The sequence below is a fragment of the Euprymna scolopes genome, chromosome 30 (genome assembly GCF_053919585.1).
Source record: "Euprymna scolopes isolate OS-2025 chromosome 30, ASM5391958v1, whole genome shotgun sequence".
NCBI lineage: Eukaryota > Metazoa > Mollusca > Cephalopoda > Sepiida > Sepiolidae > Euprymna > Euprymna scolopes.
Genome location: NC_136511.1, coordinates 82,653,276 through 82,678,886, shown reverse-complemented (window position 1 = coordinate 82,678,886; position 25,611 = coordinate 82,653,276). Strand labels below are relative to the sequence as shown.

Below are 25,611 nucleotides of genomic sequence, written 5' to 3'. Positions count from 1 at the left end.
CATAAACACTTTCACTTAAGGATGTGGGAAATCTTCCTGTGATTTTTTTTTTTTTCCTAACTACCCAATGTCTTTCTAGAAAGAATTCTAACTAGAAAGACACCAGGGAAATGAATGCCAACAATAATCATCTGACTCGTTCAAAACAAATGAATGAATGGTGCTTAACAACAACAAAAACAACGGCAATATAACAGAATTAACAAATATTTGTTTCATTAAAACTATCATTCTTCCATCTATAGATACCATGAACAAAGCTTCTTTCTTAGAACTGCACACCTATGGAACTCTGTTCCGCTTGCCTGTTTCCCTCCCGACTTCAACCTGGATGTCTTCAAGTCCAACACAAACAAATTCCTGATGAACCGCCCCCCCTCAAGTAATGACACCTTACCAATTCTCCAATACTATTGCTACACTATCCCTTTGATTACTGTACACACAATAACCCTTATCCCCGAGTGGCCATTGGGCCTTGATAAAGGGTGAACTCCATGTAAAAAAAAAAATAAAAAGTAAAAATAAAAAAAAAATAATTACAACAATCAGCTAACTGATTTTTGTTACATAATTCAATTGATTTAAGCTTAGCTGCCATCACACATAGCTATTGATTGTCCCGTCAGCGTTTGCACACTCTTCCTCACTTTCGTATTCTATCTATCATCCCTTTTAGGCAAATTTTAGATAACCCAGTTTCAAATCATTTGATATTTCCAAAGAGTTTTAGTACCTTGCTTTTGAATAGGTAAGCCAAAGTAAATCGTTTACGAAGAATTTCCAAACTGTATTTCCTTGAAAATAATTCTTGTTGCCAATTAACCGTTTACCTTTCAAAATTTTAAAAGTGAGAAAAAAGAAAACAAATAAAAGAAGCAACAAGGATGACAATATAACAGAGCTAACAAATATTTGCTTTATTAAAACTATAACTCGTTGGCATTTTATTTGGTACACAGAAAAATAGAAGCCATGTTGTAAGGAATCGAAAAAATATATCTTCACATGTTTAGATATTCAAAGTGACGCTGCCTTCCATTGATGAGGCATAAGGTTTAAGTGCTGGTTTCACTTCACATTCAATGAATTTGGTTACCTGAAAAAGTAGGAAAATAGAAAAAATTAAATTCTACTTGTAATAAAATAAACTACCCCAACCCCTTTTTTTTCAGTTATCAAAATGCCTAAATGTTTACATTTGTTTAGAATTTTGTAGCTGTCATAGAAGTTATGGAACTTTTCTTTTTTTTTAGTTTTAATTTTCCAGGAAAAAATTTATCTGGATCAAAGTTTAAAAATTGATGGCTTACCTGACTTGGTGCTCGTCCAATGAAAGTGTGTGGTCGCAAGAGATCTTCCAACTGATCTTTGATTGGTGCAAAATAATCACTGGCTCGAATCCTTTCAACGAGGTCATTATCTTTGCCCTCCATCTTGACGCAATGACCAGCTTTATGGGATAATACACGGATTTGTTCATGGCATTCCTAAAAGAAAAAAAAAACAAAAACATTTATGGGATAACTAACTAAAAAATACATGTCACAAAATGGGTAAAATAAATTCAACAAACAGAACAGTTTTGCAACACTTTCAAGGATTAAAATGATATAATGCTACTAAACTTTATATCAAGAATCCTTATTCCAATTTTGATCAAAATTGATTATATGCTTTTAATTCTAAAAAATTAGAAGGACTCTTAAGTGTGGCACTTATACACCTCTCCACACCATGAAAAAACAAACATTTATCTTTATTATGTATGTACCTGCGATAGAATGAAAATATCATGCACCAAAAATTATGTAAATAGGTCAGGTAGTTTTATTTTTCTAAAGAAAGTGAATTTAAGTTTTTCCAATGTTACGAATGGCTTTCTAAAATCTTGCAGTTTAATTTATTTGTATATTTGTTATTTTAATTTATTAAATTATTTGGAATTATCTCCCTTATCCTGCAAAACTGACATTGAAAGATTGTCAATTCTTTTTTTTTTTTTTTTTTTTTCATCCAAACTGATCGAAATAAGGCATGGAGCCATTTGATGCAAGGAGTAAAAAGAATACAATATCAAGGTCAAAACTAGCCAACAATAAGTGTTCGATAGATTCCAACTCATAAGACAGCAATTCTTCCCCTTTGTCAGAGTCGTCATAATCCATGAATGAGAGTTACGAGACTGTCGAAAGTAGCAATAAAACTTTAGTTTTGCTTTTTTAAATAAAACTTCTTGATATCTTACATGATTTTTGGTGTACAATATTTTCTTTCCGTCATGGGTACATAAGGATTTTTCCTTAGCTTTGGTTTTTATGTTTTTTTCATGAGGGAGGGCGAGTTATGGACTTGCACCATTTTGTGTGGGCATTAAAAATGCTTTTTATTTTTTTGTTAAATAATATTACATGAGGAATCATTTTGAGTTAAAATCTATTAAGAAATGCACATTTTGTATTGAGAAATATACACTTCAAATATGTAAGCCTTAAGTAATGGATAACAAGTTATCCACAAGAAATTATTCTCCTTGGAATTTTGGCTAGAAACGAAGTGTAGTATCTGTTCTGATATTACATTTTACCTTTTCTGTCCTCGGTCAGTGGAGGAGAAATTCTTCATGAACGAGAATTTTTTTTTTGTTCCTTTCCAGTGCTCCTTTTTGGGGAGCTGGATTTTCACCACATTCTTATGTCTAACTCTGGAAAGGTATTTTATACTAGTTAAAGGAAAGGAAGTTCGTAATCATAGACCATGTTCCAAATTTCACAATGACAAGTTATTTTAGAAAAGCATTAAAATTAGCATAGGAGGAGACTACGTTAATGAATAAAGTTGAATTTTGCCTAAAAGTTGTTTTTTATTAGTTAGGCCCGAGACTTGATGTGTCATGTGGTAAAAAGAAAATGCTTACCTGACGATTGGCACCATTTTTAACCATAGCCATGATTATGTTTTCTGTTGCCATAAATGGAAGCTCTTGACTAATTCTTCGCTGAATGATCTGAAATGAAATATAAAAATGAATAAAAATTCCAATTTAAAAACAAATAAAATTATATATAAAACTAGATGCTCTTAAAAGAAAAAAAAGAAAATGACCGATTTATTTACAAAGAGACAGAAAATAATTTTTGGTAACTGCAATATAGCCAACAAATTATTTTGCAAAATTGTAACCTCTCTTTAATAGGCTGAGCATGTGGGGTCCTCCTACACAAGCGAAAAATTTACTTTTGCCATGACTAATGTTTGTGCAAAATATAAAAACAATTGAAGGCAAAATTATCGAGAAATATGCAAATAAATGAACGGATGAATGATTTGTGGGCAATTTTACCCCTATAATGCCCCCTAGGGGGGAACCAGTTATCCTGGAAAATCCGTTCTGGCAAAAATTGACTTTCACCATGACTAATGTTTGTGCAAATATTTTTTAAAGTTCCAGGAGTTGATATTAAGAAAAGTATGAACAAATGAACGATTTGGAGGCAATTTTACCTCTATAATAGCCCCTAGGAAGGGCAACCAGAGTTATCCTGGGAAATCTATTCATCCAAAAATTTACTTTTACCATAACTAATGTTTGTACAAAATTTCAAAAAATTCTAAGGTGTGGTTATTGAGAAATGTATGAACAAACAGACAAGCGGATGAACAGGAGTGAATTACTAGGTCCACTCCCCCTATGTCAGGGGACCAAAAATATTAAAAAGAAATAATTTGAAAATTTTAGAAAATCAAATGTTATAAAATATTTTATTAAATGATTAAAATAATTTTTTTCTAAGACTGTCAGTGTAAGATATCCTTTTCAATGAAAACTGTTGCTTTTTTAGTTTTTTTTTTCTTCACTTTTTGGAATCCCCAGGGTCAGCCCCTACATGACAAAGAGAACAGGATGCATCCAGTATTATTGATGGATGTTGTTAGTCTGAAGGGATGTGTATGTTTGTGTGGTGGCATGCTCTCTCTCTCGAAGGATTGACCCCTTGGGGCTAATACTAACAGAAAAAAAAAAAAAAAATCTTTAAAAAAGACGTTTTACACAGAAAATCTCAGAAAAAAAAAAAAAAAAAAAAAAAAGATTTTAGTCATTTCATTTAATAAAATATTACATCACATTATTTGGCATTCTAAAATTTTAAGATTAACCTTATGAAATGTTTTCAAAGATGTGATCAAACTCCTATTTTAAAATGTTTTTAGATATTTTGCAAGAAAAAAATAACTCCTCACATAATTACTTGCCTTTAATGTATAAGAATATTTGGTTAGTAGAAGAAATTACTATTATGTATTTTTTGGTGCAATTACACTATAATAGCAAAATTCGAAATTTTTAATGCTAATGGTATTTACTTAATTGTCATATTACAGTAATGAATATATCCACAACTAACAAAAAAAAAACGATAAAGTAGAAAAAAAATTATTAAAAATACATTTTTTGACAAAAATTAGTGAAAATACATTTGGCTAATAAAAAAACACCGGAGAGTTCTAAAGGTAGGTAAACAGTGTGCAACTATTGCCAATTTTTTTAAAATAAATTGTGCATTTTGCTTTATTTTTAGCATAACTGAGTTACTTATTATGTCACGTTTTTCCAAAGAAATATGCTGACAGTTTTTTATGATAAAGATCTAAAACTCATGTTTTTATAAATAATGTGGTAATATTCAAATACTTCCGACATGGCAATTAGGTAATTAAATGAATTGGGAATTGTGGTGACAGTAGGAAAATAAATTCTGAAGCACTAAAGGTCACTCATTTTAATCATATCACTCGTTTTTGTAGCTCTTCAACATTTTGAGTTAAACAACCTTTGTATATAAGAAAATTATGTAATTCTGTCCAGAAAACAAGTAATATTGAAACTTTTTTTGATAAGACTGAAAAAAATAACAAATTAATCTTTTTTTTTTTTATATCTTCTTCTATCTATATATAAATAAAGGGCAAAATGTGTGTGTGTGTTCGTATATCGCACAAAAAACTTTCCACATATGCGACGGATCCTCACCAGATCAGTTTCGTTTTCAAACTCAATCCTTCGGACGACAAATATCGAAAATTGGCCAAAAACATTGATTCCTTCGCCTCCAACTGAGCAGTTTTGTACAAGGAAGGGTCACTTTTTCGTCGACATTTTTGCAAAGTCATCATACGCACTTGCAATGACTAGCTTTGATTTAAACGGCAGCGAAGTCGTATGTCATGGTGGTCATAGGGATTAAGCGGTTTAGTTTTTTTTTTCACCTCTTTTCCTCCTTCATGTTACAGGTTCGAGCCTTCTTGCTTGTCTACTCTTTTTTCCCCCCCTTATTTCAAGGATTACGTAATGAGATTTTTTTCGCTTAGACATTTTTTTTTTTTTTTTCACACCTCTCAACACCCAGGCTGCATCTATTTTTTTTTTTTTCTGGTTGTATTGACTTTTTACTAAACTACCTCTCCACACCTGGGCAACGCTGTGTGCCCTCACTAGTCTATATATATAAAAGGCAAAAGTGACGCATGTGTTTTTGTTTATTCGCGGGGGTTCTCGGGGGGGGGGGGTAAATGAAACGGCAGAAAGCTGAACTAGCCTTCAGTCAACGTTCGTTTCTACACCTGCTAACAAGTCAACTTTTTGATTGACATCGTTAAATTTGAATGCTTTTCACTTCCTATGGCCTCCTAGCATAGCGGTAAGATCTCAGGTTTTCTTTCACTTTCTTTTCCGCCTTTGGGTTCGTCACAGGTTCGAGCCTTTCTCCCAACTAACATTTTTTATTTCTTTAACACCTCGAAGCACCCGTGAATGTCAGGTACCCCTGCTAGTATATATATAAAAAGGCACTCGCTGCTATTTTGATTGAAAGAAAAGTTGTTTTGATTTTTTTCTTTTTTTGTTTAGAAACCGGTTCAATGTACAAGCAACAAAAAGTGCTCAATATCCTAAGAACAGCTTCTTCTCTTCGTATCTCTTCTGCTGAAATATCTGGTGGGGAGATTGTCACATACTTCTTTTTTTCTTTTTTTTTCTTTTTTTTTTTGGACGATTACATTACATCAAACTTAACTAAAATAACTTTATTGCATCTAGAGCAACACAAGGTATATACATCTAGTAGATAAAATATTTAAAAAAAAAAAAAAAAATGAGCATTCCTAAATGGAACATTTAAATTGATTAGAAATTGACAATCTATGTTAATTGTCAAGTATTTTGTGTTCTTTCTTCCATATACATGACTTACACATTATTATTTAAAAGGTTTTGACAAAAATGACATTATTCAATCCCAATAGGGACAACTAGTATATATGTTTTGAGAAAAATATACTATCATGTTTATATTTCAATCTTTGTGGATACAAATCCTTTTTTGTTTAAAAACTGTCTCTTAAATATAACAGGACATATCGTATAGCAGAAACACATAGCAGAAACCCCTTGAAATCTGTGATTATCCAAAGCATTTTAACGGCCATGTGTATTGCTAATACAAATAAATAACAATTTTGCTATTTTCCAAGTTTTTAGTTACCTTAATCATTTTTTCAACATATTAATCCCAAAATCTGTTTTGTTTATGTGGAACAATCAATATATGTATGTTAACATCAAAATTTTCTTTACATATACTCATCAGAAAATCCAAAAATTTGCTTAAAATAAAAATATGTGATCATGTAATGTGGTAAAAAGAAGAATAGAGAAGAACTCACATCATGTGTTTACTTGAGGTTGCCATCTTTGTTTTATGAAAAAAGTTATTCACATTTTCTATGGGTTTAAATTGTATAAAAAATTCATATAAAAGGATTATATTCTATTTTTAACTAATAACTATTACATATTGTATGTTAATTGGGGTTGAAAACTGCAATGAGTTTTATTTAAGTTGTGAGTGCAAAACTAATTCTGTATATATATGTAAAATGTATTTTATATTTTGAGGTGGCTATTTTGTTGTTTTTTTTGGGGGGGGGGTATCGTTTATTAGACTTATTAACTTAAACTGTTGAATATTTTATTTTTGGTTACATATTACAAAAAGCTTAAATATATTTTAATCAATACCTTTTGTCTATTATAAACTAGTTAGGTTTACTCATTTAAGGGGGATTCTTAGTTTCAGAGTTTATTTGTATATAGATCTTTTTTTTCTTTGCTTGTAGTTCAAGGGACATAACTTATTTTAAAAATTTCTCATTATTATTTCCCCTGCAATTAAAGGCGCCGTTAACATGTTTGACTTATGATGTCAATTTTTTTTGTGTTTTTTTTTTACAACATACTTAAACTGGATTATGAACGTTTTATTATTAAATATTTTTAACCGGGCTTCTATTTCATAATACGGATATATTACGTTTATATTTTTATTATTTTGTTTATTCTATACATATTTTTCTATTTAATTACCTATTAATTAGGTATTTAACTTTATTTTCGGTCAGGTCATGTCATATGCTACTGGTACCATGTAACCTAGTACTACCTGCCGCATGGTCGGGTTACCGGCGACTAAACCGGTCCCCCCCCCCCACAGTCTGTCTGGTGAGGAGGGTGGCTAGTCTCCCAGAAGGATTAAAAACAAGACCTTTCAAAGGGCGTATGAACCCTCCTTTTTGGGGGGTCAACGGCCAACTAGCATCATGCATATATATGTGTGTGTGTGTGTGTGTGTGTGCTTATAAGCACCGGTCACATGGGTGGTGTGATTGTTTATAACTAAATTGTTCCTGGATCTGTGGATGTATATGTTGTTGGATGGGGGTTTGTAAATATACAGATTCATCTGTGCACCTATGCGGGTTCATGGAGGCTTTTAAGATGTGTATGTTTATGTATATATTTGTACATAGGCGTATGCTGGTTGGTGCATGGATACGGATATGCTTTTCTGTGTGTTTATGAATATAGGTGCTTGCGGGTATACGCATATACATATGTGTGTGTATATATACGTGTGTGTGTGCGCGCAATCGGTTCCATAACGCGATCCAGTGCATCTCTTAGTCTGTCACCCACCACCACTGCGGAACCGATCACCCAAGGGCTTAACAGATGTACGGAAGTGTAGCTGTCAGTCAAGACTGTGCTGGCCTCGAGGCGTATGCCACTGGAAACTGAACTTCAAGCTAATAGTGCAGGGATCTATGGGAAGCTCAACCCAGACAGAAAAACCAGAAACTGTGACGCTTTGTTAAGGCAGTTTGAGAAAGTTGATAACACTCATTCTGGCTAGTCACTGTGACCAATGAGCTGCCGACTCGTCTTGGGCAATCCTTGCCAGTCTGGCGTACCCCATTGGAGGAGAGGAGTGAAATGGCAACTGACAAAACCCACTTCATCCTTAAACTATCTTATCAGCAAATTCCTTACGAACTATGAAACGAAAACAGAAAAAGAACTCATACTGGCAGGGCATCGCCCAGGATAATAAGGCCCACAATACACCCAACTTCAAGTTTGCATCGTGGAACATACGAACGATGCTTCACAGGTCCGATTCGGCAAGACCAGAAAGAAGAAGTGCGATTATATCATGCGAATTAGAAAAATATGACATCAATATTGTTGCCCTGAGTGAAGTCAGGTCCAAAGAGAGCAGTTCACGGTCATGAACAACAACAAAATGGACGAGAAAATTTCTACAAGAATGGCTAACGCTTCCATATCTTATGGAAAACTCAAACAGAAAGTCTAGCAAAATAAAGACCTGACTTTCAGAACTAAATGCTTGGTGTACCGCGCCATTGTCCTCTCGTCACTCTTATATGGTGCAGAAACTTGGCCAGTGTACAAACTGGTAGCTCGCAAGCTCAACACCTATATGATGAGACACCTCCAGTAGATTTTAAATGTCAAGTGGTATGACTTTGTCAGCAACAGGGAGATCCTATCACAAGCCAACCTCCCAAGCATGTATGACCTGCTCATCTAGAAAAACCTGAGATGAGCCGGGCACGTAAACAGAATGGAAAACTCCCGACTACCAAAACAGATACTGTTTTCACAACTGGAGGATGGGGTATGAGGCATAGGCAGACCTAAGCTCAGGTTTCATGACACTGTCAAGCAAAATCTAAAGGATAGGTTGATCCTTACTGGAAGCTGGCAGACCCTCAGTCGCGATCGTGACAAGTGGAGAATGATGGTCCACAGGAAGTCGTCTTCGGACACGAAGGACAGCACACGAATGAAAAATTTTATTTTTCGAATTTAGCTTATATAAGAAAATTTGGATTTTAAGTTTGTATAACAAAAAGATTACCTCAGGATAGACAACAAGTCCTTCAAAAACATTCTGCAAGGTGCTCAAAAGAATATCTGCAGTCAAAAACGACTCCGGCAAACTCAATCGCCTGCAAACAATGAACACCAGAAGAGATTAAAAATGAAACAATAAAAAATCAATACAGATTAAGTTATAGTATTTTTACTTTTTTAAATGATGGCAAATTTTGATGAAATGTAATAATGGGGAGGGGGGTATTTTATAGGCAGTTACGTGGTAAGAAAAATAGGAAGTAGCTCTCTGGAAACATGTGGAGAAAAAAGGTAAGATTAGTCACTCTCTTTGGTTTAAGACAGTCAAAATAGACTTTTGAAAGCATAACAATGTAAATAGTTTCCATGACTTTCTGTAGTAAAAAATTATAGAAATAATATTTATTTTGCAAATTTTTGCAGAAAATGATGCAGATATTAAAAGATACAGGCTGGGAGGAGATGATTCATGGGATGGGGATGAAATATAGACCACTCTTTGTAGTTTAATTAATATATTTCCGTATTATATTACTAAGCTTTGTTGAGCACTGTTGAAGTAAATACTGAAAATCTATAAACAATATACATGTATACATGAAATACGATGTGCCTTCAATAAATTTCCAGACTTCTGCTGCTTTATTATTTTAAACTTTTAGTAAACAGAGAGAATGACAGAAGAAAATAAAGAAAATAAATCAAAAAGAAAATAAAGAAAATAAATCAAAAAGGTCAAACAATATATAGTGAGAGATCGAGAATAGATGGAAATTTTGGAAAAATTTGTAACTTGGAGCATAAATCTGCAAGTAATGTCTACTTAGAACCAAAAAAATGATTTTTTTTTACAAACATGACTCAATCCCAATAACAAGAAATATCTTAATATGTATTTTGTTAAATTAAAATATATAGGAAAAAAGCCTTTGAGGAAAATGAATCGGTCAGTTTTAGTATAATAATAGATGTAAATAGTGTTGAATATTCCGTGTTTAAATAGCTTCAAAAAAAAAAAAAAAAAAAAAAAAAGATGATGCTAAAAATAAAATTTCAAAAATGGTGCTTTTAAGGAATTGGGTCCAGAAATTTGCATCTATGAACAGAGAAATCGAAATCAAGTTCCAAAGTTTCTATATAATCTGAACCAAACTGAACTAACTTTGAAACCTAAAACTGGTTTAGGTTAGTATAAGTCTAGGGTTAGGTTACAGTAAAAATAGTTTGGTTAGTTTTGTGAAGATTATTCAGCAAAGTTTGTTAACGTGTGCCAGGTATGAAAGTGTTCACTGAAACTCGAAATTAAAGACACAAGTACTGCAATTTTCTTGGATACCTATTTCTAAAAAGTACGAAAAAAGTCTTCAGATGAAATGAAGAATGAACAGTGCTAAGTATTTAACTATTGTTAGTGTAGACAGATGAACAAAAAGGTTTGCTGCTACCTGATCAGGCTGTCTGAAGATATTGGCTTCCTGACCTAAAATGCACCAAACATTGATGTTATTTTTTTTTTCCTTTCCCTTTGCAAAACTCAATTTTTTTTCAAAATTTTTCTTTACAAAGCAAACACCATGAACATTTGAAGATTTAAAGAACTTGGAAGCATAAAATCTTTTACCAAAATGACTAGGTTCAACAGTAAATAAGCAGGAAAGGGTTGATATGCCATAAAACAACCAAACAAAACAGACAAAATGTACCTGTTTGCACTATCATCGAGTGTTCGTTCCATCCATTGGGCAGATGCAGTCATCAAGGCATCTGGCAATAAGGCCATCAAATGCCTGGAAAGAGCACAACAGCGTTCACTTCGCATCGGGTTACGCTTGTAAGGCATGGCACTTGAACCTAAAACATCAAGAGAGGTTATATAATAATAATTTTTTTTTGTAAATAAACAACCTTTATCAAAAAAAAAAAAAAAAAAAAAAGATAAAAATAGACATTAACTTTTGCATTATAGATAGAGACATTGTATATCAGCAACAGAGTTGCTATCAATGTATTTGTTACGTTGATATGTTTTTATTAGTAATAAGATGATTCCAATACCCCTCCCCCCTCTGATTTCAATACAATTACAGATTCTCTTCTAAATTCCTGATTCTAATTCTTTTTAAATCTCTAAATATTTAGCTGCAAAATTGTTTTAGAATTTTTGGATTAGCATAAAAACTTTAATTTGTGCATATATTTTCGCAAATGTATAAATTTTAGTTTTACTAGTAGTTTTAAAAAAAAAAAAGTCAATGATCATTAAGATCAGCTATAGAAAATCAAGTTAAGAACAAAAAAATAAAAAATAAAAATCATTTTTGGCATCGGAAAATAGACACAAATTTCTCTGATTCTGATACCTCCAAAAAGTTCTGATTTTTTTCGATTCATGATTAATCATCTCAATACTAACTTTAACTTACACTTTTATCATTATCAAATTAAATTTATAAATTTTAATATAAAAACTCATTTGCTTAAAAAAATATTTTTTTGTTAAGTTGATATTTGAAAGCAATGACAATGCAATATTTGGATAAAGATACCGTTTACTAGAAAATCATATAGCAAAGTTAGATTAAACAACAATATTGAAGAACCGGTTCTTTTCCAGCATTACCCTTTATATTAAAAAACAAAAATAATGAAAAAGTTGTATGATGTACGTACTCGTGATAAAACGTAATTATCATATTCTAAAAATCATATAAATTGATCAAGTAGTTTTATTTTGAAATAAGAAAATCAAATTTTATGAGTAACAAAAGAGTGGCTGTTTTGTCGGCCATTTTGAAAATAATCTAAATAAAAACAAAAGGAGATAATTTAATAATAAAAATTTGCAAGATTTGTTATAATGCCTACAAATTCCTAAAACTATTTAAATAATTTAAATAATTTTTGGAATGTTATATTTTTGTTTCGTCAGGGTACATAAAAATCGTGCAGATTTTTCTTTATTTTTGTTTTATATAGGGTGGATAAGAACTGAAGAATTCAGTAATTACTGATTAAATATTTAATAATGCATTGTATTCAATCAAAGATGGTATGGTATCTTTTCAATATGTATATTTAATTCAGACAATATGAGGAAGCTTAAAACATTAAATGAAAATTTTAGATAAAACAGAAAATGAGTATATGGAATAGTCGGTAAGTATGGCAACAGACTAGTAAAAATAAAAGGCAAAAACAAATAAAGTAGAACCAAGATATTTGAGTTGATTTGTACAATCATAATCATTTAATGTAAACATTTTATAAATGATTATGGTTGTACGAATCAACTGAAATATCATATTTCTGCTTTAATGATATGATTGCAGTTTTACTTTTATGAGTCTGTGGCCATGCTTATTGACTGCTCCACAATTTAGATAAAAACATAATGTTCTTGAGTAGAATTCTCGGGTTTGTATTACTGTACACATAGATTCGAAAAAGTTGCAAAAAAACAAATATATAACAAATAAATGTTATCAAAGGCAAGATAAGTTACTTTTCTACCAAACTGGATATATTTTTTTGTTTTTATTCAACTCGAAAAACATACATTGTTTACCGATGTATTGGAAAATTAAAAATGGCAGCCGACTCTCTCTCGGAGAGGGTACGTTTGGGAAAAGGTATTATAAATAATAAACTAGACAAAATACTGTTAGAAAACAACCGAATATATGTCAACTTATGTCACGGTAACATATATTGAGCGAATTTCTAACAGTATTTTGTCTAGTTTATTATTTATAATACCTTTTCCCAAACGTACCCTCTCCGAGAGAGAGTCGGCTGCCATTTTGAATTTTCCAATACATCGGTAAACACTGCATGTTTTTCGAGCTGAATAAACATGTTACACTGAATAAAAACACAAAAAATATATCCAGTTAGGTAGAAAAGTAACTTATCTTGCCTTTGATAACATTTATTTGTTCTATATTTGTTTTTTGACAACTTTTTCGAATCTATGTGTACAGTAATACAAACCCGAATTCTCTCTTCATTAAAAAACAAATATAAATAACAATCTGTATGATGTACGTACTTGGGATGAAACAAAAATATCATATTCCAAAACTTAAATAAATTTATCCAGTAGTTTTATTTTTATAAAGAAAATCATTTTTTAAGTGATTAAGGAGAATTCATAGGCATTACAACATAAATCTACCAAGTATGAATTACTGTGGAGTTATCTTCATTGATTTTTTTTTTATTAGACTATTTTCAAAAGGGCGGGTTAAACATTCATTACTCGATAACTCATAAAATAAAACAATGTGATCAATTTACATGATTTTTGGAATATGATATTTTCATTTCGTCTCGGATACATACATCAGAAATTCTTCTTAATTTTTGTTTTTTTAATATAGGGTGAATTCTGGACAAGCGCCAAAAGTAAAATGATTACCAATTTGGTCTTTTTCAAATGGTTCTTCAAGTTCTTTGAAGTTGGCTAAAATACGAATGTCGGAACCGATCTATAAAAAAATAGGAATATGAAATGAAATAAAATTCTTTCAAGCCAAGAAACAAAAAAAAACAAAAATGGTGCATGTACCTGTGACGAAAAGAAAATAATGTACACAATCATGTAAATTACTCATGTTTTATGAAAATCACATTTTATGGCTAAACAACGATCTCATCACCATTTTTTAGTTTGAAGGATAAGAGAGATAATTCCAAACAACTCAAACTTTAGTGAGATTTTAGAAAATCATTCTTAGCATGGGGAATGAGGTATTAGAAAAACTCAAATTCATATCACTGCTAAACTCCCTCTTAAAAATCACTCTTCAGCAATAGAGTTTAAAATAGCGTTGTACATCATTAATTACTTAAATGATTTTATTCATAAAAAATAAAATTACTCGATCAATCTACATGATTTTTGGTGTATGATATTTTCTTTCCATCACAAAAAGTTTTCTTTATTGTTGGGTTTTTCTTAGCAGTGGGGGTGGGATGCTTATGGACAAGTACCGAAATTAGAAATGCAGGAGCAATACTTATGATGTAAGTTATTATGCAGGGAAATACATCAACAAAACATAAACAAAACCCCAACAACGAGACTGACAGATGGGGACAAGTGAAGGAAAGGTTCTTCGGTAAGAACAAATTTATATATTTTTTTAAATCCTTGATGATGAGGTTTCATAATTGGTGTATTCATTTTTTTTGCGGACTGTTATCCTCATCTTTATAATTGTTGTTGTTTCACTACGTTTCGCCTAACTAATCCTCTGGCCTTCTTCAGGTAGTTAACCGCGGCGAGATAGGAATGCTGAATCTTGTAACTGTATCCCCAGTAATTACTGCCTTCCATAGTTGTTGCTGTGCCACTACGTTTTGGCCAACTAATTCTCTGGCCTGTTTTGGATAGGAAAGAAACTGCTATTTTCAGACAATGCTCACCCGGAACTGTAAAAACTCAATGGTTCTATCCACTGCACACACACACACACATATATTCTTCACTGCTAGCATTGTGGTGACAGTGCTGAGAAAGCGAGGGATAAACGCCATGACTCGCATACACCCATTACAAAAAAAAACAGTTAGGTAAACGCCGGGCAAAACCGAGTAGAAAGCATTTATTCAGTTATCTGTCTATCTGTCAATTTATTTAGTTATCTATCTATCCAGCGGAGTAAATAACAGAGATTGAATTGTGGGAAACAATAAGTTGAACAGGCATGCAGGTGCAGAAAAGGTCAAAGGGTCATATTGTGACATGTATCAAACTGAATTAACCAGTTAGTTTGCACCGGAAGTATCCGAACGGGGACCGGACGTGGCATGTCAGGTGTTCCGGTTTGAATAAGCTGAGTTAAGCATAGTTTGAGTTGGGTCCGAGAAGTCGAGGAAGCAAGATTGGTTAAACAGGGAGCAACAGTCTCCAAATGGATGCAAAGAAACGCCACAAGTTCGAGATCATCGATTTCACTCCATGCTGCGGAAGACGAGATGCCTGGGAGTGAAACAAATCAATATATAAAAAAAGCATACATCGTCTAGTGTCTTGTATACATGCTGGTTATGCATCTATCTATATATCTTTAAAAGTGAAAATGTCTGTGTGTGTGTGTGTACATTTCCCCTATGCAATAACTCTGTCAATTTTTAGTCTACAGAATTTGATATACAGGGTACTGAGATTTGGGAAAATCGATGTGATCGCTTTTCAGCCAGAAATTTGGCAATTAAGGGGTCAAAGTTCAATGATGTGACCTTTGAGAACTCTACCAAACTCCTGCGACAATTTGCGGTCTAAATACTTGGAATTTTAGATATAGGTTCCTTGGACAGGGATCTAACTTAATAACTTGATTTGAGCCCAAAACATAAAATTTTAAAGGGTCATAATAGGGGTCAAAGTTTAAAAAATTGACCACTTTTTTTTTTTTTTTTTTTTTACTCAACATACACCTCTAAATACCCGGGCAACGCCGGGCACCCATGCTACTAGTATATCTATAAAAGCGAAAGTGTCTGTGTGTGTGTGTGTGTGTGTGTACATTTCCATACGCAATAACTGTCAATTTTAAGTCTACAGACTCGAAATTTGATATACAGAGTACTGAGATTTGGGAAAATCGATGTGACCGGATTTCAGCCAGAAATTTGGCAATCAACGACCTTTGAGAACTCTATCAAACTCCAACAATTTTTGGTCAAGCACTTGAAATTTTAGATATAGGTTCCTTGGACATGGATCTAACTTAATAACTCAATAAATGTTAAGAGGTCATAATAGGGGTCAAATTAAAAAAAATTCACCGTTTTTTTGTTTGTATTTTTTTTTTGCTCAGCATACACCTCCAAACACCCGGGCAACGCCGGGTCGAAATGCTAGTATATTTATAAAAGTGAAAATGTCTGTGTGTCTGTGTGTGTGTGTGTGTGTGTGTGTGTGTGTGTGTGTGTGTGTGTGTGTGTATCCCTACCAAATAACTGCCAATTTTCAGTCTAGAGATTTGACATAAGGAGTATTGAGATTTGGGAAAAATCTTTAAATTTTAATCGGTTTTCGGCCACAAATTTGTCCGTCAAAAGGTCAAAGTTCAACAATTTGACCTTTGAAAAGTCTACCAAACTTCCGCCAATTTTGGGTCTAAACACTTGAAATTTTACATGTAGGTTACTTGGACATTAATCAAACTTTTTAATTTGATTTGAGCCCAAGAAAATAAATGTTAAGGGGTCAAAATTGGGGTCAAAGTTTTACCTCTGCAATCTCTACCAAATTACTCAGCCAATTTCTGGTCTAAACATTTGAAATTTTACATAAAGGTATTCAGAGAAAATGCAAGCTTTTTAATCGATTTGGGTCGAAAATTTGAGCTGCCAAGGGGTCAAAGTTCAAAATATTTTACCTTTGCAGTGTCTAGCAAACTACTCAACCAATTTTGGGTCTAAACATCTGAAATTTATACATAACAGGTATTCAGACATGCGGAAAGCATTTTAATCAGTTTTGGGGTGAAAATTTGGCTGTCAAAAGTTGAAATAGTTGACCTTAGCAGATTCTACCAAATTCCTCCACCAATTTTTGGTCTAAAGACTTGAAATTTTAGATGTAGGTAACTTAGGCACGGATAAAACTTTTTATTTTGATTTGAGGCCAAAATAATAATTGTTAAGGGGGTCAAAATTGGGGTCAAAGTTTAAAAAAAAATTGACCTTTGCGATCTCTATGAAATTACTCAGACAAATTTTGGTCTAAACATTTGAAATCTCACATAAAATGTATTCACATAGGGCAAGTTATGAAAAGTACATGGGGCCTGAGCAAAGCCAGGCTGAACTGCTTGTATATATAAAAACGATTAGTCAAAAAATACACAACAACAGTAGCCATGCGTTAAAGTGAATCTAGAAACGTCTGACTTCAAGGCAACAATTGAATGCACATGATTATGCAAAGAAAGCACTTTTGGCATTCCAAAAATAACTCGATAAAGGAAGAACCATTTTTTGCTTGAAAGATTTTTTTAGATGCCATGCAGCCAACCTCATTCGCATGTGTTAGAATTGTCGTTAGTAACATTAGTCAAACATTTTTTGTGGTTTTGAAGTTTCAGCATTTTTGGGCTGCTGCTGCTGCTCTACTTGTCTAAAGCTTACATCACCACTTAATTGAATTAGAACGAATACTGCTGCTGTGTACTAATACAACGTAACAATTTTTACTGAGGAAGAAAAAAAAATAAAAATAAGAAAATAATTCAGTACGAGAGGAGCAACATATTGAAAACTGGTATTAACGGAAGCGGACTTTGGGTTTATTGCTTCTCTGATTTAGTCCTCACATTCCATAAGCAATGTTGCTGACAAAGGATGAAGAATTGCTGTTTTTACTTCACTTATTGTTGACCGTTTTTTTTGTCTTGAAGTAGTATTTCATCTGAATGTTTATTGGTGTAAGTGCTATTTCAAACTTAAGCATGACAGACCAACGGACTGACCAATAGAGACTCTTAGAGATACTTTCTCTATATATATAAAAGCGAAAATGTATGTACGTATGTATGTACGCTTTTCCTCGATGTCCACAAAAGGCTTCTTTCAGAGAAGCGCTCGCTCGCTTCACAATTTCTTAAAACTTTTTATATCATCTATAAATTGTAATATCTCACACTTAACCATGGAGCTCGCCTGTCTATTTAATTTTATTGACTTTTAAACGTTTATTATTCGACATTTCCCGCATCGGCATGCGTTACATTCGGTTTTCGGTATAAACAAAAAGAAAAGCGAAACTCGACTAATTACTGGCCGAAAGCCAGTGGTCTCTAGAGAGCTAAGTAACGTTTGGTCAATGTCGACTTCGTCATATCAGATGGTAGCTTTCATTTCGAGACGAGACGCTCCCCCTAATAAACAGGGAGCAGGTTTTTAAAAACAAAAACCGATTAATTGACCTCATTAAAAACTGTCCCGCACAAAATGCTAACTGCTGAATACCTATCGCCGTCACATCAATCAAAAACGCGCACCTGTTTTTTTTTTGTTTTTTTTTACACTTTACTATTTTCCAACTGCACATCAAGGCTTCGGTTTTTTTTCACGGGCACCTGTTTTTTTTTTTCACATTTCGGGGTTTTTCACAAACACCTACAACAACCCGGGCAACGCCGGGTACCCCTCGCTAGTCACAACTAAAAACCAAAAGCGTTCTAATAGTTTAATGCAAGAAATGATTTAGACAACAGCAAAATGGAATAATCTGATTTTGATATTTACAATGGTGTTTTGGATTCTGGAGTAAAGCAACACCAGGCACCATCTCACACCTACTCTCCATGCAGTCCAATCCAAAGGATTGATACGAGTCAAGTTGCATGCAGTCATCACTTTTTATGCACTCAAGTTTTTCTCAGTTGATCACACTCTCTAATTATGGAGTTGATGCAAGAGGTAGATGTGCATTTCCTCTAGTTTGCAGCTGCATGTCCACCTGATTATTGCACCAGAGCAGTTGCAGATACAAAGTGTTTAGAATACATGTCTAACTACCTTGCAAGGTGGAAGAATGAACACAAACTGAAAATCTCAAAGGACATGTGCGTCGATGTAAGGATTAGTAGCAGTTTTTAGAATTTTCTCCAAGCAACACTACAGCAGGTAGTGAAAACGCGCTCGCAACCTCAGCCAGCATTCAACATGTCACCCAAGTGTTATTGAAACAAAAATGTAGTAGGCAAAACAAACAAAAAAAAAATAAATCTAAAAACAGACGGAACAAAAACTCGCTTCTTGCAGACACGTGGTCGTAACAAGCACAATCTACTCGCCAGAATCACCTACACACAATCTGCAGAACGCTCCCTCTCCTTTCCAGTGTCCTGCCTTTATAGCGGCCGGGAACGGCGTAATCGCGCGAGAGCAGGCGTGATTCAACGATAATTACATTGGGTAAACGCTAATAAAAGCCCATGGACGCCATCTTGGAACTCTCTCTTCCGCTCAGCCCAAAACAGACGTATCCGAGGTAAGCTCTCTATTTCTCATTTTGGTTACTGCTAATTCTGCTACAGTTATATATTGGGGATCCTACATCAGTAGCATTTGAGTTAACTAGTGTGAATTTTGACAAGGGTAACATTAGTACATGTCAGGATGGCCTTACTCTGCAAACAGAATTGTACCCAGAGACGGGTGACCTCAGGACAAGGAAGGTGCAACAGAATTCAAAACACAGACAAAACAAAGTTGAATAATAACAAATGGTGAATGATGTAGTGAGAGAAAACTGTTTTCAGCATTCACTCAAGGAAGCCATGCAAATGAGACATGCTAATAATGCAGAATAATCTAAAACAAATGTTTCTTAGGTATGTCAGTCTACATTCAGCATTTCTCAAGTTATTAGATTAAATAAGGAAATATTTATTTAGTCTCCCTTTCAATTCCATTATCTCCAATAAACTTGAAGAAACTCGGCGAACATCTACTCATCTTTCTTATAACAATCAACAACCACAAGACGAAGAAGCCACTCATGAAACGGTGACGATGAAGAGAAAATGAGCACATATAAACCTGCATATGTTTATTTTATTTCGATTATTGATTGCTTTCTTGATGAAAACGTCATCCAGGTGGTTTTCTAAATTAAAAAAGTTCCAAGTTTGCTTAGAATAAGAATTTAATAAACTTACCTTATGAACTGTGGCTCCTAAACTGGCCAAACTCGTTAAGCAATCAACATCAACTTTTCGACTATATGTCTGACCACACACTAAATAATTCCTGTAACAAAGAAAAGATTAAAATGATAAATTTGAAAACAAATATTTGTTTGACTACTGAAATACCAGGGGGGGGGGGGATTTATGGTTACACACCTATGCCAAAAGGTTTTCAAAAATTAAAAATAATGTATATTACAAACTGGATTTCTTGTAAATATCCAATTGGGCTGAACTGGAAATTTACACAAACTTCTGAAATATGCACAGTTAAGTTGATCAGGTAATCAGAAAGCGATAGCAGATGCGGTTAGCCTATATGAAGACATCAGAGCAAGTCATAACCCCCCCCCAAAGACCTTACCTAAACCCAAAAACAATCCCCCAAATACATAAATCAATGCATAAGGTGCAATAGTACCTTAGTTTTTAATGATGTGTAAAGAATATATATGTTTCTACTTATTTACACAAAAAATAAAACAATATTTATTCATAAAGCTTATAGTAGTTAATTATACTGTGTGTTGAAGGTGCACACACACACAACTGCACACGACACACTGAACGATGGGGTCAGGATGTCAGAATTGATATCGTCGGTGGTGAAAGGCCAACTGTTTGACGCATGCAGCTGTTGAGGTGAAGAGCACCTGCGGAGGAGTAGGTCACATATATAGCCCAGAGAAAAAGGTAAAAAGTAAGAGAAGTCTACAGTCAGCTGGCAAGCAACATTTGACAAGCTCGTGGTTCCATCCACCCACCTCCTGGTCCACACTCTCCATCTCTAGCTGGGCATGCACACATGAGGCAATAAAGAAAGAAAAAGACGTACAGAAATTCTGCAAGAAGCATATCCAGGGAAACGGGGGCACTCTGTGTGATGCCAATGAACGGAACAAGAGCATACCAATGCACATAGTCGGTATCATGGGCGCATCAAATTCTATTTCGATTAGAATTGAGGCAAAGAATTATAGAGCTCTGGTGGATACGGGAGCAGAGGTGTCAGTAATAAATAGCAGTATTTTTAAAGCACTTGGACAGGGACCTGAACTACATGATTAAAAAGTAAGTTTCAGAATAGCTAATAGATCCCCATTAATTGGAAAAGGAATCAATTAAGAGTAGGGATAGGAAGTCATTCTATCCACCAGGATTTCTTTGTTGCAGAGAATCTCAACAGAAGTGTGATATTAGGCTACGATTGGTTTAAGAAAAAATAGGGTGAAGCTGTACTTTGATTTTGGAACGATAAGAATAGGTGATGAATATATAGCTTTAGAAGATGATGCCCATATTTCATCAATAGCTAGACTAGCACAGAAAATTACGTTAAAACCCCAGCATCTGCATACATGCATGGTTCGTGCGGGTTTTAGAAATGGTCAGCAATTAGAATATGAGATAAAGCAAATAAGCAATGGATTCGTTAGCAATCTTAGCAGAGTATCAGTAACTAATGCTAAAGCTTGAAGGGTCTCGTAAGTTTCCACTGCTTATAATGAACAATACCAACCAAACAGTCACCTTGAGAAGGGGCTGCCAAATAGCTAAGTGTAGTTCGGCTGGTAACATTACCAAGATTACTATGCAAGATGAACAAAAGAACGAGATCTCCAAGAATAATTTGAAGGGAATAAAAATACATGAAGAATTCAAATTGGAAGTTGATAGGTTGCTGAAGCGGAATAGAGATTAGTTCGATACGGAGGATAAGGACTTGGGCAGAATCGATACATGCGTATCGATACTGGAACACATAAGCCCATATAGAGATGCCTGTATCGAACACTACTAAAGCAAAGAAAATTGGTAGACTCAGCAATAGAGGAAATGATGTGGGTAGGTGTAATTGAGAGATCAAATAGCTCGTGGAGTTTTCCGATAGGGTTAGTAGAAAAGAAGGACAGTAGTAAAAGATTTTTAAATAAAGTCACGAATAAATATGCCCGAGCGTTATTGGTCATTGATGACATATTAGCCTTGCTCGGGTCAGCAAAATACTTCTCAAAATTAGACCGAAAGTCGAGGTACTGGCAAGTTAAATTGAATAAGGACAATAAAGAGAAAACTGTGGTGTTCCCCTGCCATCAGGGTTTATTTCACTTTAATGTGATGCTGTTCAGACTTGTGAATTATCCCGGAGTCTTCCAGGAATATCTATAGTTCTACAGAAACAGGAAGATTATGCATTACCGTATTTGAATGATATTTTAATATTCTCAGAACAAAGCACACACGGGAGTCATTGAGTGTTATCTACCAATGTTAATTTTTTAATTACGACACAGTTACTGTTGAATGGTTTCCACCATGCATCGGGTGTTCCCTGTATTAAGCTATTTAACAAAAGTAAAACTTATTCTGGGAAAGAAAAAAATAATAATAATAAAACTGTAAGACAGTAACGAGTTAAAAAAAATGTATATACGATTGATATTTGTATAGACTGCAGTTTGCAGAAAAATTTTTTTAAATAAATAAAAAAAAAAAGATCTGTTTTTTTTTCAGCAAAAATGTACAATTAAATGTTTATGCAAGTGAAGAAAAAGGTAAATAAAAAAAAGAAAAGAAAAATATGCGCATATCATATTAAAGGGCAAAGTGACTCATGGATTGCATTCCGCATTAATTTTAAATGTTGTACAATGTTCATTGTTGGTTATTTTGTGTTATAATTGTGTTTTGTGGATTTGAAAATATATATATATATATATATATATATATATATATATATATATATATATATATATATAATAAAATATGCATCAAGTGCGCTTGAAACCAAATCACAACGTAATATTAGGAAAATAAATGTTTTACTTGTTTGAAATTTATCACAAATATATTTTGGAGGTAGACTCCATCTCCAGTGTGTTGCTTCGTTTCTTTTTTCTTTTCTTCTTCCTTGCCATGTTGTAAATTTGGAGAAAGAAGTCTGTTTGTATAGAGCCGCGCATTGTATCTGGCGGTTGTATTTTGAAATGTTTGAACTGTGCGTAGGTAACGCGAGAATAATGTAAAGAATTTACAACATGGCAAGGAAGAAGAAAAGAAAAAAAAGAAACAAAACACACTGAAGATGGAGTCTACCTCTGAAATATATTTGTGATAAATTTCAAACAAGTAAAATATTTGTTTATTTTCCTAATATTACGTTGTGATTTGGTTTCAAGTGCACTTAATGTGTATTTTATTTATTCAAAGTAGAGAATGGATCGAGAGAGAGGGAGGTGTGTAAATCATATTGAGACATGTTGACCGGAAGTCAGGATCAGCTGATCGGATTGCGTGTGAGTTACGTGATCAGGTTAGCTAAATCGTGGAGATTTGGTTTGGGCTTAGAAGGCGACGGACGGCTTCACAGACGTCTCCTCCCCTTCATTGGGGGAGGGGGGTGCTGACGTTGTAGAAATGAGACAAAGAGAAACCACACAGGCCAGAGATTCACTTTCCATCCTTCTGCGAGACATCTGGAAAAGCGAATAAAAACTATAAAACCAATTCCTTGTTTTGGAGTGAAATGAATCTTCGTCCAAAACAGGTACCAGTCTCCCTCCAAGACACGAGATGAATTCAGATGGACTAACATCGACAACGCGCGAAGGTATATTGAAAAAAAACATGAACCACACACACACAACAGCATATGAACAAATAGACAGAACAACTAGATGATCACACAACGTTAACTCTGACTAGACGATCACACACAATCCCCTTTATGATACAACACAACACAACAACGTTTCTATTGAACTCTCATTCTTGACAATATATATATATATATATAACAAAGGAACTGTGGCCTCGTAATATGCATTTCACACTGATTTTAATTGTTGGACAGTTTCATTATCCTATTTGTTTTTGTGTTGTAATCATTGTTTTGTTGAATTGTAAAAAATGTGTAAATTGATGGGGTGCTAGAAAGTGTTGAGGTGGAGGGGAAATGGAAAAAATAAGTGAATGTCTTTGTTTTGAAAATGTAGAGAGGTTTTGAAGATGCACACATGCAACCGCACGCATGACAGCTGCTAGCAAACACACTGAACGATGGGGTCAGGATGTCGGAATTGATATGATCGGTAGTGAAAGGTTACCTGTTTGATGCACACAGCTATCAAAGAGCAGGGCACATATGTAGCCCAAAAGATAAAAGCAAAAGAAATCTACAGTCAGCTGGCAAACAACATTTGACAAGCTCATGGTTCCATCCACTCACCTCCTGGGCTACACTCTTTGTCTAGCTGGGCGAGCGCACATGAGGCAATAAAGAAACAAAAGTTTTTATATTTTTATACAAAAACAAAGTGTTACAAGTTTTTTTTCTGGCTGGCAAAAAATCGACTGCACAACGATATTTCATTTATTGGTTTTCTAAGGGTTTTTTTTTTTAATTTTTAATTCTAATTAGTATTTTATTAATGTTATTTTCCGTTTCCTAGCGGTTTGCAATTTGATTGGGTTCTCTAACGTTTTAAAGATTTGATTGATGCTCAACTTACTCCGGCAGTTTACGTCAAATGCCGGTCAAACTCAAGCAGGCATATACAGAAATCCAGTTCATAATATGCACCAGTACTTTAAAAACAATCCCTTGAAACATTTTTTTAAAAACTGTAACTTACATTTTGAAACCAGCCATTTCTGTCACCATTCCATCCAACTTTTCGACCTAATGGAGAAAATATTTTCTTTAGAAAATAAAGGTCAGTACATTTTTTAATATATTTTTATAATATCACTAGAAAAACTCATCTGAGGTTAAGTAAAATCAATTCCTTGAACAGAAGTGTTTTACACCACTTTTATGTCAGCTAACAAAAATTAAAGTCAAAATGAAATGATACTAAACCTTATCTCGTGAATCCTTATTCCAATTTTTATCAAAATCCATGATATAATTAAAATTTAAGGTTATGGGGTTCTTAAGAAATTGAAATTCAAGGATACTTAGATAAAAGGTGTCTAATGATTATAAATCAAATGCAATGCAAATCTCAAATATTTGAATTTTTAAATGGAAGATTGTGATCATAAAACTCTTGAAAATATCCCAAAGATCTGAAATTTGGGATATATTTATTGACATCAATACCTATTTCAAAATTTTACAAAAACCAGAGGAATGTGAATTTTTATGAAGGGATTTCAGAACTTTTCATCCTTTGCATAAAACTAAATTAAACTCAATAAAGCCCACATTTAGACTACTTACCCTTAGTAGCCAATCAGTTACTTAGCTTAGAAATTAATTCAGTACATATATGTAAACATACCTATAAACACACAGGGTGGAACGATAAAATAATTGCCCTTTACGTTTGATGAAAAGTTTTTGTCCACGGTTATGGTCTTTGGTGTGGTTTCAAGTAAGGGCCACATCATGCCACTTCACATCTTCGAATTCGACTTGAAAGTTAACACAAAAGTGTACCTGGTTGTGCTGAAGAGTGTGATGATCTTCTAACACAATCAAGTGACTGCTGGCAGATCATGGGTGTGGCAGCAGGACTTGGCACCAGTCCACAAGTCTAAAGAGACCCAGGCTTGGCTACAGGAGTATTACAATTTTGTACTCTTTTCTCAACCCGCTAGACTACTTTGTTTGGTCATATATCGAGA

At 33.8% G+C, this 25,611-nt stretch overlaps 1 protein-coding gene across 1 annotated transcript in view; it reads right to left on the bottom strand.

Moving 5' to 3' along the window:
* Positions 1 to 896: 896 nt before the first annotated feature.
* Positions 897 to 25,611, bottom strand: part of LOC145254861 (adenylosuccinate lyase-like) — a 47,004-nt gene continuing 22,289 nt past the window's right edge. The window contains exons 6-13 of the mRNA XM_080113721.1: positions 24,615 to 24,661; positions 19,951 to 20,041; positions 13,692 to 13,761; positions 10,978 to 11,125; positions 9,279 to 9,369; positions 2,918 to 3,007; positions 1,314 to 1,490; positions 897 to 1,099 (exon numbers count right to left, since the gene is read on the bottom strand). Coding sequence (XP_079969847.1) covers positions 1,013 to 1,099; positions 1,314 to 1,490; positions 2,918 to 3,007; positions 9,279 to 9,369; positions 10,978 to 11,125; positions 13,692 to 13,761; positions 19,951 to 20,041; positions 24,615 to 24,661 — 801 coding nt within the window. The 3' untranslated portion in view covers positions 897 to 1,012. The remainder of the gene's footprint in view (positions 1,100 to 1,313; positions 1,491 to 2,917; positions 3,008 to 9,278; positions 9,370 to 10,977; positions 11,126 to 13,691; positions 13,762 to 19,950; positions 20,042 to 24,614; positions 24,662 to 25,611) is intronic.